Genomic DNA, 14,870 nt, shown 5'->3' with positions numbered 1-14,870 from the left:
CCATCTCTGCTTCTCTGGAATTAGGGGTTTTGTTTAAATTCCAAAGGGGTAATCCATCCTGGTGTGGCACTATGAGTTAATGCGCCAGACTGAAAAGCCATTTGAACTGCAAGGTTGGCAGTTCAAGCTCACCAGCTGCTCCTTGGAAACCCTATACAGGGTCACTATGGAGTTGGAACCAACTCAATGGCACTTCACAACAACAACAATCTTGATACCATGGACTGCCAAAACAACAAGCAATCTGTGTTGGGAGAAGTACAGCCAGAATGCTCCTTGGAGGCCAGAATGGCCAGGCTTTGGCTTTCATATTTTGGGTATATTATCAGGAGGGACTAGTCCCTGGAGAAGGATATCATGTTTGGTAAAGTGGGAGGTTGGAGAAAAAAGAGGAAGATCCCTGATGGGATGGACTGGCACAGTGGCAGCAGCAATGGGGTCAAGGGTATTGCCTATTGTAGGTTGGTGCAGGGACCCGGCAATGTTTCACTTTGTTGTGCATAATAAGGTCACTATGAGTCAGCACTGATTCAATGACACAAAACAACAACAACAACAATCTTGATAAAATTTTCCCAAAGGACACAGAACAATCATGGGGGCCTATTATGACAAAGTTTTGGAAATTGGTGAAAAAAAGACCAGCAAAGTTGTGCTGAGGAATTTTTTTCCCATCATGACAATGCACCTGCTTATTCTTCGAGGGTAGAAAGGGTTGTCCCATGAGAATTTTGTTGGGAAACCTTACTCCATCCATTCTACATCACTGATCTTGCTCCTTCAGACTGTTTTTATTTCCCAAACTGAAGGAACATATAAAGATACGTGATTTGTGCACCTCAAGGATGTCAAAACTGCAGTTTTCATGTGGTATAAATAGAAAAGCATAGGATTCTTTGGAGAAGGATTAAGGAGCTAAAACACCACCTTCAGAAATATATAGACACATATGGAGGATATATTGAGAAATAATAACTTCACATTTTGATACTTTTGTTTAATAAAAGGTTCGATAACTTTGTAGCCATACTTTTTGACTTACCCTAGTATCAGAGATAAGACTTTAACAAAGGTCTTCTGTTCTAAACACTGTCTATGTGTTGGGCATTGCTCCTAAGGTTTGGCACTCTAGACAAGCTAAGTAACCTCAGAATTCTTAAGATGTCCTGACAGGCCATAGTTAATATGCCATCATGTACTTTTTTTCCCTCCTTTTACTGTGTGTTGGTTTACATGGGGGAACATTAGCTTTACACTCATTCTATCATACATCATTTTATTGCCATAGTTACCATCCCATCCATGCATCATCACCCAACCAAAGGTTATACCCTGCGCCATTATGTACTTTTGACTTGAAGTTGTTTGAAGTTTCATTCTGTGTTGAGGATCAGTCCTTGGCAAATACTGAGGTAGGTGACATTTGTCTTCAGAGCAGTGTATCAGAGCCTTCTCTAGGAGGTGCATGCCACTCCTGTTACACAGGGCACAACCTGGCAACCTGAACAGTGGTCTGTGGCAGTCCTGCCCCTTATGTGCCCTCTGTCTCATGCATTCCCCTTTTGTGACCTCCTTCCTTTTCCATTCCTTCCATTGCCTTTATTGGATGGATGCAGTCAAGGGAGAAAGGAATTGGATCCAGTTCATCTAACTGGAGATGTTAGTGTCTTGATGTTTGCATTTGGAATGACCACTGAGAAGGGGCAATGATGGAGTTGTACCATTCAGGGAAACCTGTGGGAAATGTCTTGGGGAAGGGAAAGACTTTCAATTCCAGTGGTAGTCTAGGATGTCTTTGTAAAGCTGGTGAGCCAAACAATAATTCGACTTCAATCCCAGAACAATAAATTAATTATTTATTCCTTTTGTTCTTGATCTTGTCTAAAAATGATCTGTTGGAAAAACCAAGGAATTTGACAATTAGGTCTGAGCCCATTGCAGCCATGACATCCTGCTAACCTCAAGGTCAGGAGTTCAAAACTACCAGCTGTTCCGTAGGAGAAAGATGAGGCCATCTGCTCCTGCAAAGATCTACAGGCTCGGAAACCCTATTCAGGGTCACTATGAGTCAGAACCAACTCCACAGCACACCACCCACACGAGTAATGACTTAATGATTATTCTCACATGGACATTTTATACCCCTGATATACAATCTGCTTCTCATAGAGTCTTTCCAAACTTTGTTATAAGAATAACAAAGTTATTCTATATATGGGTCACTTACTGTGTCCCACAAGATGGTGCCAGAGCTTGTTTCTTTTAAAAATCCTATGAAATAGGGTCCATGTTTTACAGGTGAAGAAACTGAGGCTCAGGAAGGATAAGTGACTTGTCCAAGGGTCAATGGCTGCTAAGTGGCGGCACTAGATTGTGACCCATGTGTGAAACCCCACTGCTCCCATCACAAAGGTCTGACTGCCCTGTGACTTCACTAGGGAGTAGACCAATGTTTCCTCTGTGGTTCCAGCCTCCTCTTAGAGTGTCTGGCATGTTGTTTCCCTTTAGGGTCGTAGTGTGGTGCTGTAGGATAAGTACTGCTAACTACAAGGTTAGTGGTTCAAATTCATCAGCCTCTCCTCAGAAACTCTATACAGGGTTGCTATGAGTTGGAAGTGACTCAACAGCACTTAACAAAAACAACAGAGGTCATAGTAGCTCTAATTCCAGAGCCAGACTTCCTGAATTTGAATTCTAATTTAGCTGCTTCATGTATCCCTTACTTTCTCTTTAAGACTTTTAAAGAAATGGGAAAAACAAAAAACAAAAAACTTGTTTGTTGCACTGGACTCTTTTTTTAATTGTATATGCCTCTACTATAGCTATATACGTGATGTTTTGTTTTGTTTCTCTTCATTAGCACTTATATAGTTTTTCAATGTATTTCAAGGTCAGAAAGGATGGAGGAACTGAAGAAGGAGATGCAAGGCTAATTGATTGTTTATATTATAAGAACAGTCATAATTAATTAGTACTGGCGTGGCACTGTAGGTTAAGCACTGACAAGGTTGGTGGTTCAAACCTATTAGCCTTGCTTGGGAAACCCTCTGCAGGTTTGCAATGAGTCAGTACTGATTCGACAGTACACAACAACACATACTGGGTACAATTCTAGACACTTGACACACACTATCTTTGATCTTAACTGCAAACCTGGAAGCTGGACATTATATGTTCTTGTTGGCTACCATGATGATTCCATGCACAATGAAATCGAACTGTTATGATCCAGGGGGTTTTCACTGACTGATTTTTTTGGAAACAGATCACTAGACTTTTCTTACCAGTCTATTTTATCTGGAAGTTCTGCTGAAACCTTCCTGTAAAGATTTAGTCTTGGAAATCCTACAGAGTAATTCTCTTGTGTTCTATAGAGTTGCTATGAGTTGGAATTGAGCCAATGGCAGTGGATTTGTTTTGGTTTTTGGTCTCTATGAGAGCAACAATCAAACCTCCACTGAAAATCATTACCCCACTTAAAATTAAGTGGACCCGGGATCAGAAAGGTAAAAAGTTTGCCCTGAACTGGTGAAAAAAAGAGCAATAAATAAACCTAAAATGGTGTGACTTGTAAAGCTTATGATCTTTACATTTAAAAGAACCACACAAGTTATTCATTAATGCATCCTTGTAAATAATTTTGAATGCAGCTGTGTATCAAGTGAATAAAGCATCTTCCTTGATTTTTAAAGATATTTATCCTCAAGAAGTTGATGTGCATCCAGGAACTTTTTTTCTAGGGACACTGTAGTTTTTCTACACACATCAACTATATAGATTTAAAAATTTACAAATGAGATCACACTATACTTAATGTACGTTTGCTTTCATTCCTAAAATCACCTCTCTTTAACTGTTTGTTTTTTAAAATTTTTTATTGTGGTTGCTTTAGATGTACCATAGTTATTTCAATATTTCCTATAGGTAGGCATTTAGATTGCTTCCGGTTTTCACAAAAGCAAAGATGCAAAAAAACCCACTTTTGAACACACATCTTTGTGCTCTTTAATTTGTGTTTTTATGGGGCAGAGTATATTATGAAAGAGACTGCTGGGTCAGAGCATATCTGTATTTTATACTATGATTTACCTGTTACTGTCAAATTGATTCTACTCATGACAAACCTACGTATGTCAGAGAAGAATTACTTCCTAGGGGTTTCAAAGGCTCAGTTTTGGAAGTAGATTATCAGGCCTTTCTTCAGAGGTGCCTCTGGGTGGACTCAGAACTCCAACCTTTTGATAAGCAACTGAGTACATTAACTCAGTATAAGCCAGGGATCCTTATACTGTGACAGATGTTATGAAATTGGCCTTGGGAAGTTAATGGTCCCTCCACTGCTCCGTTTTACATCTCAATGAAAACTGAAGCTGGGTAGAACAGAACCTTGCATTTCTTACGTTTGCCTTCCTGGGTGGTGCAAACATTTAAGGTCCCAACAACTATCTGAATGGTTGGCAGTTCTAACCCACCCAAAGGTGTCTGAGAAGACAGGCCTTGAAAACTACTTCGGAAATGGAAAATTCTATGAAAATTCTATGGATCACAGTTCGGCTCTGCACCATATGGGGTCACTATGAGTTGGAATCAACTTAATGGCAACTAACATCAATAGCCTTCCTCTGATAGTACACTGTTTCCCATATTTCCCTTCTCCTCCATTCCAGCTAATGGCTCTGCTTTTCCTGCTTGCCTTTTACTGGGGCCTGCCCTGGTCTACTTATGGGGTGCTCTTCCCTGCCTTTGATGTATCAAACCACACAGAGTTCTTACATATGCCAGAAGCTAGTAATGAGTTCTGAGGCTTCCAGAGTGCCCTTGAGGACTATGAATCATGCTAGTGACTCTATGCTGAGACTGTGGACCTTGAAGTATGGTGAGTAGGGGCAGAGTGGATACTGGAATTGGATGGGACAGATAGTAGTCCTGGTCAAAGATCTCAGTTGTTTAGTCTTTACCTGAAGACGTCCTTGTATTCTACTCAAGGACAAAGACAGGAATAACTTAGTGAGAATGTGCATGTCTGATATGAAGGATTGAAATGACTTGGTTTTAGGCCTCTCATGTTTAGAACACTTCGTGATTTTGGTAAATGAGAATTGTAGATCATTTTAAATGGCCATCATTGATTTGATTCATTTTTTTCTCCTTATGAAGAGCATGAGTTAAAAGTCTGACCCTTTGCAGATACAAGATATCTTTTAAAAAATGACTTTAACTTGTCTAAATCTTGGGGACTGGTTTAATAAATTATGGCACATGTATCAGCAAGAATAATCTATGGCCAGTAAAGTTAGGTTTCAGAAGAATATTTAATAACATGAGAAAATGTTCTTGATGGATTGCTAAGCATTAAAAGCTCATTAAAAGCCATATGCCTAGTTTGTGAAAAAAAAAAAACAAAAAAACCCAAGCCTGTAATATATAGAAAAAAGACTGAAATAATAATAATAAAAAAATAACAGTGCTTGTCTGTGTGAGATGAAATTACAAACGATTTTTAAAAATTACTTTTATTGAACTTTGGGGAATTTTTCATTTTATTCTTCATTGAACTTTGGGGAAATTTTCATTTTTTTCTCTTATGACCACACAGGCCTTTTTTTGGTAGTGCTGTGGCTATGTAGGATAAGCTCTGGACTGCTAATCACAAGGCTGGCAGTTCAAACCCACCAGCTGCTCTGCAGGAGAAAGATGAGACTTTGAGACTTTCTGCTCCCCTAGATTTGGTGGTGGTGGCTATGTGCTGTGGAGTCGGTTCCAACTCATAGCGACCCTGTACAGGGTTTCCGAGGCTGTAAATCTTTATGGGAGCAGAAAGCCTCATCTTTCTCCTGTGGAACCGCTGGTAGTTTCAAACTGCTGACCTTGTGGTTCATAGCCCAATTTGTAACCACTACGCTACCAGAGCTCCTTCCCCTAGATTTACAGCCTTGGCAATCCTATGAAGGCAGAACTTACTCAGTGGCACTTAACAACACCATGGTTTTTATAATCAGAAAAGAAGTTCTTCTTTTAAAATCATTTTGACTATTTTCTGTTGTCTTCCTGAATATGCGAAACTAAATTTTCTTGATTTTAGACACAAAGTCCACTTACAGAGAATTATAGGGAGATCCCTAGAGCGCCCCTCTTCTTTTTGTGATGCTATGGAGGAGGTGGGATCAGGCCCTGCCTTGTTCTTCCACCAGGTGCCAATATTTTGGGAAGGTCTCTGATCTACAACAAGGGCAGACATTGAACAACAAGATTTCAGAAGGGCTGCCTGGATCCCGGTCAGAGGCCCAGGCCTCTGCCTGGGACTCATCCTGTGGTTCCTGGACAACCATTCAGGAGGTGGAGCCTTTTAAAGAGTGCAGGGAGGCCATGGGGTGGGGGTGGGGTGGGGGTGTCAGGCCCCAGTCAACTAGTGTGAGGTTCTCAGAAAAGTTCAAGTTCCAGAGGGTTGGATCACTAGGCAGCGTGATTAAACAGACCACTCAGTTGGCAATTAAGATAAGCCAGGCCTAAGGAGAAGTCCTCGTGTGGCGCTATAGGTAAATGTGCTGGACTGCAAAGTCGGTCTGAACCACAAGGTCACTGGTTCAAGCTCATGAGTCACTTCTTGGAAACGCTATACAAGGTCACTATGAGTCGAAACCGATTTGATGGCACTTAACAACAACAACCACAGAGCTAAGGAAGGAGGCCTGATACAGTGGGTTAAGTGTAGAGCTGCTAACTGGCAGACTGGTGGTTTAAACCCACTATTCTCTGAGAAACTATTCTTCCTTGAGGATTTATAGCCTCGGAAACTGTAAGGAGCTGTTCTACTCTATCCTATACGATCGCTGTGAGTTGGAATTCACTAGAAGGCAGTGGGTTTCATTTTTCTGGTTAAGGAAGGGCTCAATCAAGGAAGGAGAGACTCAGGTGACTCCCCAGGTACCATCAAGGAAGGGGAAAAATGCACATTCCCTGAATGCCCACCAGGTGTAAGGCCCTTTCCTATACTAACAATTTAGGCATAGTCTCAGATCCTTTCCTAAAATCAGATTTAAAAATCATCACAAAGCCTGGCTAAAACACAGAATATTAGGCCCATGTTCAGAGCTTGTAACTGAATAGATCTGAAGTGAACACTGAGATTCTGTGTGTCTCACAAGCTACCAGTGCTGCTAATGTTATTGATTGAAGAGTCATGTTTACAGTGGCACTGAGCACATCAGCTCCGACTCTGGGAAGGGTGGAGGTGGACAAGGGGGTAGGACATGATCCTTTGACTGAGCAATGAGTTCAAATTGTGACAAAAACTCCAGGCAGTATAGTACTGGGATGGAGGGATAAGTGTGGGCTGAGGAAGGAAAAGCAACTGGTGCTTTGCCACAGAATGTAAAAGCTCTATTATGCTTATTCTAGTTCATACTGGCCTGCAAAGTCGCTTCGAGCCATAAGATCAACAGTTCAAGCTCACCATTCGCTCCTTGGAAACCCTATACAGGGTGTCACTATGGACTGGAATCGACTCGAAGGCACTTCACAACTGTTAGATAAGTTACCAATTCATTTCCTTAGAATGATTAGCTTATAGGAGTACAGGTATGTTGTTGTTATGTACCATGGAGTTGATACCAACTCATAGCAACCCTGTACAGGGATTCCAAGGAGCAGCTGGTGGATTTGAACTGTCGACCTCATGGTTTGAAGTCCAGTGCTGATCCTACAGTGCAGCACTAGGAGTCAGGTTAAACTAAAAGCAGTATTCAGATAAAAAATGAGAAGCAAAAACTGACATCAGATACATAATAAAAAAATAAGCCTAAGAAAAAAACATATAAGAATAAAATGTGGCCATGGCAATGAGAGACAATATACAATAGAATGAATGTAAAACTAATGTTCTCCCATGTAAACTATCATATAATTCATAATAAAACATTAAAAAAAAATAATAAAATGTGTATTGGTGATTCTCAGCCTGAAGCGAAAAACAAGTTTTTAGAAATAACTAGTCCATTAAGAACTCATCCATGGTTTTACTACAAAAGACTTTTATGTAGCTCTGGCCACATATGACTGGCCAGGTACATTGACAGGACCTTTTTGTCCAGTGAGATGAAGACAGTAACCATACATTTAGATGTCAGGGACAATATTAAATTACAAACACCAAACCAAATCCATAGCCCTCAGACTGAGTCTGACTCATATCAAACCTCTAGGACAGAGTAGAACTGGACTCCTGGTGTGGCGCTGTAGGATCACCACTGGACTGTGAACCACAAGGTTGGCAGTTCAAGCCCATCAGTCGGAACCCACTCAATGACGCTTAATGACAACAACATCATAGGGTTTTGAAGGCTGTGATCTTTATGGAAACAGGCTGCTACATCATTCTCTCATAGCACACTAGTGGATTCAAAACTGCAGATCTTTGTGTTGGCAGCTCAGTGCTTAATGACTGTGCCACCAGGCACTCTTTATTCCTGAAAGCTATCACTTTGTGTATTTGCATCATCAGTGCAGTGGCAGAAGGGTGTCAGTTACAGATCAACCTTAGAAGAGCACTGGTCTAGACTGGCTACATTTGTGTGTGTGTGTGTGTGTGTGTGAGGTCGGGACGGGTAGGAGTAAGGAGTGAGGATTAGGGTTGGCACTATGGCTAGATTTAAGGCTAGGTCTAGGACTTTGTTTATTGCTACGGTTATGACTAAGGTGAGTGTTAAAGGTAAGGGTTGGGCTAGGGCTAAGAGTAAGGCTTGGGAGTTTTTAGGGCTACTGTTAGGTGTATTTTTATTCATTTATTTTCTTGAAATCTACTTGATTTCTTCTTTATCTAGAAGTTCTATAACTGGAATTATAGCCTCTTTTTACTTTTTATTTTGTTGTTGCAAGTGTATCTCTGATTCTCTATTTTCAGTCTTATAGGTCTGCTCTACTTTGCATACTCCTATATCTGGTTGAAGGAGCTCTGGTAGTGTAGTGGTTACGAATCAGGCTGTGAACCATAAGGTCAGCAGTTCGAAACTACCAGCGCCTCTGCGGGAAAAAGATGAGGCTTTCTGCTCCTGTAAAGATTTACAGCCTTGGGTAAATCTGCTTAGGGTCGCTATGGGTCGGAACCGAATTGACGGCACTTAACAACAACAAGGAGCTCTGGTAGCATAGTGGTTACGAATTGGGCTGCGAGCCGCAAGGTCAGCAGTTCGAAACTACCAGCCGCTCCGCGGGAGAAAGATGAGGCGGTCTGCTCCTGTAAAGATTTACAGCTTCGGAAACCCTGTGTAGGGTCGCTGTGAGTTGGCACCGACTCCACGGCACACAACAACAACAACATATCGGGTTGAGTCTAGGTGACATTGCCATGTATGTTAGTCTCAGGTTGTTGTCTGCTGCTATTGGGTCTCTGTACAAAAAAACTCTCTTCCATATTTTTTATAAGATTGGTCTGATTATTTACAAATTATTTTCATTTCAGTTTGTCTGAAAATGACCCAATTTCATCCTCATATTTGATGGACAATTTTGCTGGATATATGATTCTTAGTTGGCAACTGACTTCTTTCAGAGTTTTATATATGTCATTTTCTTGCTGGCATGGTTTTTGCTGAGTAATCAATTTAGTCTTATTAGTTCTCCTTTGTAGGTAATTTTGTTTTTCCTGAGCTGTTCTTAGGACTTTTAACTTATCTTTGGTTTTGAAAAGTTTTATTATAATAAGTCTTGGAGTTTTCTTTTGGGGTCTATCCTGTTTGTTTACTTCCAACAACTCTTAGACAATATTTTCTGTTTTTTTTTTTTTTTTGTCTCTTCCTGTACCGGGATTCCTCTTGCTAGTGTCGCACATAGGTCTTAGGCTTTCTTCAGATATATTTTTCTTTTTTTCAGATGATTTTTCTAGTAGATGAATAAATATTGAGACATTTTTTCTTCAAGCTCAGTAATTTAGCTTTCCATTATTCAATTCTATTTCTTTGCCCTTTCAGTATACTATTTCTGAAGTTTTAGTGTTAATCTTCTGGCATTCGAATTGTTTTTGCATGGTTCTCACTTTTTAAATTGTTTTGTTTTCTGAAATTCCCCATAGTTTTATTTATGTTTTCCTTGATTTTATCAGCTGCTTACTTCCAACAAATGGTTTACACAATCTGTTGAAGTTGTCTAATTAGCATTCTTTTAAATTCCTTATCAGGTAGTTCTGATACCATTTCTGGTGTCATATTTTCTGACTCTGTATTTTTGTCACTTGTTTGAGGTTCTCTGTCTTGTTTCTTTGTGTACATTGAAATAGTCTGATTTCCAAGAGATCAAACCATTGAAAACCTTATGGAATGTGATTCTACTCTGTAACATGGCTATTGCCATGACTTGGAATCAACTCATTGGCAATGGGTTTAGTTTTTGATATTCTTTTCAATACTAAAATTTTGAGAAGGACTTTAATAATTAAATATATTTTTTTCATGAGATGACTTTCTACCTTTCAGCCAAACCGAAGGATGAATGAAATATGGCTTTCTAACTCTACTCACTGAAGTGTCACTCATCTGCTATACTCCTCACGGGCCTTTCTTATTGGGTGTACAATAGAGCCTAAGGAATTGATATTATTTAGTAATGCATAGAAAACCACTGTCATTGAGTCAATTCCAACTAATAGTGACCCTAGAGGACAGAGCAGAACTGCTTCATAGGGTTTCCAAGACTATAAACGATTAAGGAGCTCTAGTAGCATAGTGGTTACGAATCGGGCTGCGAACCTCAAGGTCAGCAGTTTGAAACTACCAGCGGTTCCACGGGAGGAAGTTGAGGTGGTCTGCTCCCATAAAGAATTATAGCCTTGGAAACCCTGTACAGGATTGCTATGGGTTGGAGTCGACTTGACAGCACTTAACAACAACAACAAAGTAGCGTAGTGGTTACGAATCAGGCTGCGAACCGCAAGGTCAGCAGTTCAAAACTACCAGCTGTCCCGTGGGAGAAAGATGAGGCGTTCTGCTCCCGTAAAGATTTACAGCCTCAGAAACCCCATACAGGGTCACTATGAGTTGGACCCGACTCCTCGGCACATAACAACAAATCATTATGGAAGCAGACAGTTTCATCTTCCTGCTGCTGGTGGGTTTGAACCACCAACCTGGCTATTTGTAGCCCAACAATTAACATACTGCACCACCAGCGTTTCTTTAATAATGCATAGTTAATTAATTTATAATAATGGTTAGAGAAATAATGAAATTGCCATTTAGAGAGTACCCATTTGCACGGGACTACAATAAATGCCTAAATATGTTATCTTATTCAAATCTATCAACAAATGTTACAAGACAGTTTGCTCAGGGACAGAAATTGATAGGGCTTAGATTGTAACTCAAATATGTCAGACTAAAATTGTGGTATTAGCCACTTTACTGTACGTAGGGATTTGGATCTAAGTAAAGACTGTTTTATCTTACTTTTAAGGTATACCGACAAACTAAAATGTGTGCAATAAACTGAAAAGTGTGCAATATTGGACACTTAAGGAACCCAAGGTTAGAACTTCTTGTTAATGATAGAGACACAGATGGATCCCATGACTGAATGAGTTCAGGTACCCATTCTGAATGAATCAAATTTAGTTTGTGAGGTTCTTCTGGCTACAAGGACACTAGAGTTGCATATTGGCTCTTTAATTGGGAATTAAGGATTGGTTTTGATGTCAACCCATAAAACTTGAAATACATATATAATCTGGTCACAAATGTTAGGACTAAATTGCAAATGTTTTTCAAACACACACATACATAGTCTTCCTATATCCTGATTCCGTGCCCCCCCACCCCATTTTAGTTTGCTCTTTTTTAAAAAATATTCCTTTCAATTTCTAAAATCTCTTAAATTATAAAGATAAAAACAGTTCAAACACAAATCTTTCCAAAGGGAACACGTCTAGTTATGACTACACTTAGACCATTATTTTACTGTTATTTTCGGACAATCCTATTTTCAACTAAAGCTTCAATACACTAAACTTCCAAGGTCAATTGGCTGTTTTCAGGAGCTTCTCAAGTGTTTTCAGAACACTTTGAAAAAGGGATAAATATAACCATGTGTTTATACCCAAGTTAAGAGAGTTAGCTCAAACCCTTCAAGGTTCATATATAGGAGTTTTTATAAATTTTCATTTATTTATCTTGGTATGTGAATGCTGGAGTTTCAAATACACAATTTCATACTTTATCATGAGGTTAAAAACAAATAAAGATGAGTCAAAACTCTGAAAGACAAACTCAAAGGGTTTTTTTTGTTTTCCTAAATGTTACAATGAAAAAGAATGAACGTGGAAATCGGGAAGTTACATTAATATGGACATCTGAAAATACAAACTGATTTAAGAAGCCATGATTTTACGAAGCCTTAAGACAATAAAGCGATCAGCAAAGAGACATTTGTCACAGTGAAGGAGAGCTGAGGTGATGACCAACCAGTTAAATCTAATGTAATCAGGAACTCAGGCCAGTTTAACTTTTTTTTTTTTAATGAGGTGACAACGTCCTAAAACCATAATCTCTCCTTTCAAGATGATGACACAAGGATTTAGTGAGTAAAAGAAAAAAACTTAAAACCTCTCTTTTGAGGATGAATTGTCTTATTTAGGCTAGAGGTATGCATTGAGATCCTATTATCTACTGGCACAATTGGGGAAAACACTGAGCACCAGTCTACACATCCTCCCAGCACACACGTGCGCACACACACCTCACAGACTTCTAACTAGAGCAATGTTTGTTTCTACTTAGATTACAAAATAGAATTAAAGCCCCAACTAACAACCATTCTCCTAATTTGATAAATAAAAATGTCTTTTTTCCCCCAGTGCCCCAATACAACATGAACCTGGAATTAACTGCTTTCCTTTGAATCCACTTATTTATGTATGTGTAAAAGAAGATGTGGGGATAAAGAAACTGTAGAACAGTTGGGGAGAACACATGGGCACTATATGTTGGATTAAATGGAAACTGAGTACAGAGTTACAATGAAGATTTTGTCTTTATCCTTGTTGAAACCCTTGCTATGGTCTAATAAAAATCTGGTTACCTTTACATTTCTTCTCTTCTGTTTGGAAGGTCTGGGCGCTTGAGACACTTTGATCATTCACATCGTCATGGTCCAGATGGAATATTGAGCTAGTCCAAGTGGCCTGGATGAGATGTGGAGACGACTGTTCATTTTTCAATGTGCTACGTCTCTCTGAATGGCTCTTCCTGTGTAGGCAGGCTTCAGACATTCCTCCTAGCTTCCAGTTGTGTTCTCGGTCTGGATAATGCTTCGGTTTGTCCCAGGCTGGAAGGCCATTTTCTGGAGGGTTGAAAAACACGAGATGACGAGCTGTTGGCATTGTCAAGATTTTGTTGAGATGCAGAGTTTTGGAAGGCAAGTTGTTTCTCAATTCTTTCGGGCTGACAGTATTCACACGCACCTCCACTTGACGGCAGTGATAAGATGCAGAATTTGTCAGCCTTGGGCATTTAGCCACCACAGTTGGATTGCCTGTCAGAGTAATCAACACGTTTCCCCCCTTATTTTCAGTGCATCGAAAGACGTTAGTTCCTCCACGGGAAGGCTGCACTTTTACCAGTCCTACTTCCCCAGCAATGACCTGAGAACACGGTTACCCCAATTTATGTGACTGCTTAGATGGCCATTTGAGGTCTTAAGGGTCAGCGCTGGCTGTGAACAGATTTTAGTTGCTTAGAACATGGAACATTCAGGATCTAGCCTTGTCTGACTTGGGTTTCATCACAGGTTGACCTTCGGGACACCTTGTTACTTAAGCGGGATATTCTCACGTGGCCACACAGAGAAGGACAACTCTGTTCTCCCGACAGCTAGGGGGAAAAGACCAGATCTTATAAAGAGAAATTTAGTCAATGGTTTTGTAAATGTACTCCCAAGCTGGCAATGAGATCACATGAAGGGATGTTTGGAGGAACACCAAGAGCCCTAATGTAGAATGAAATGCCCCACAATGCTTTGGTTGGGATATTGTTGCTGTCATGGTTAAATGTTGGCAAGTCAGTTCTGACTCATAGTGACCCTGTACAGGGTGTCCAAGGTGAGGCTGGTGAGTTTGAACTGACCTTGCAGTATTAGGCAGTTGAATAGTTACATATTTTATATTGCTTTCCTATTTAATTTATAGAGACTTGAAGGTTGCACCTTTAGAAAATGGGAAAAAATGAAATTAGCAGTATAATGAAAACCTTCTTACACTCATTTTCTCAGGTGGTAAATCTTACCTCTTTGAATATCTTTGCTATGTTATTGTTAAGTGCTGTTGAGTCGATTCTGACTCATAGCAACCCTGTATAGTGTTGAACTGTTGACCTTGTGGTTGAAACTGACCTTGCAATTTCATACAGTAACCCACAAATACATGGATATAAAGCAGAGTGAAAGTATGCAAGCTAATATATAACATACCCACACATATATATTGTTGTTGTTGCATGCCACTGAATCAAGTCTGACTCATAACAACCCTAGAGGATAGAGTAGAGCCGACTCATAGGATTTCCTAGGTTGGAATCTTTAATGGGGACAGACTGTCAGGTCTTTCTGCTCATGAGTTAGAGTCACTAACCTTTCAGTTAACAGCCGAGTGCTTAATCATTGTGTCATTATGGCCCCTTAGCATAGAAAAGATGGGGATTTTCTTTTATGTGGAAATTACCAAAAGGCTATGGATACTCATATCTCTGGTACTTAAGAGAGCCAAGTCCACCCTGATCTGGGCACAATGCACAGAATTTTAAACTTACTTTCAAACTTTGCAAATGATTTTTAAATTATTTAATACAAGGACTAAGGACGTCTTTATTGTTTGTTGTCATTAAGTACTGTTG

At 39.8% G+C, this 14,870-nt stretch overlaps 1 protein-coding gene across 1 annotated transcript in view; it reads right to left on the bottom strand.

The window, feature by feature from the left end:
• Positions 1 to 14,870, bottom strand: part of THRB (thyroid hormone receptor, beta) — a 549,876-nt gene that overhangs the window by 92,036 nt on the left and 442,970 nt on the right. The window contains exon 4 of the mRNA XM_006851626.1: positions 13,063 to 13,323. Coding sequence (XP_006851688.1) covers positions 13,063 to 13,323 — 261 coding nt within the window. The remainder of the gene's footprint in view (positions 1 to 13,062; positions 13,324 to 14,870) is intronic.

The sequence above is a fragment of the Chrysochloris asiatica genome, unplaced genomic scaffold (genome assembly GCF_000296735.1).
Source record: "Chrysochloris asiatica unplaced genomic scaffold, ChrAsi1.0 scaffold00030, whole genome shotgun sequence".
Lineage (NCBI taxonomy): Eukaryota > Metazoa > Chordata > Mammalia > Afrosoricida > Chrysochloridae > Chrysochloris > Chrysochloris asiatica.
This window is presented reverse-complemented; position numbering and strand designations above follow the sequence as displayed.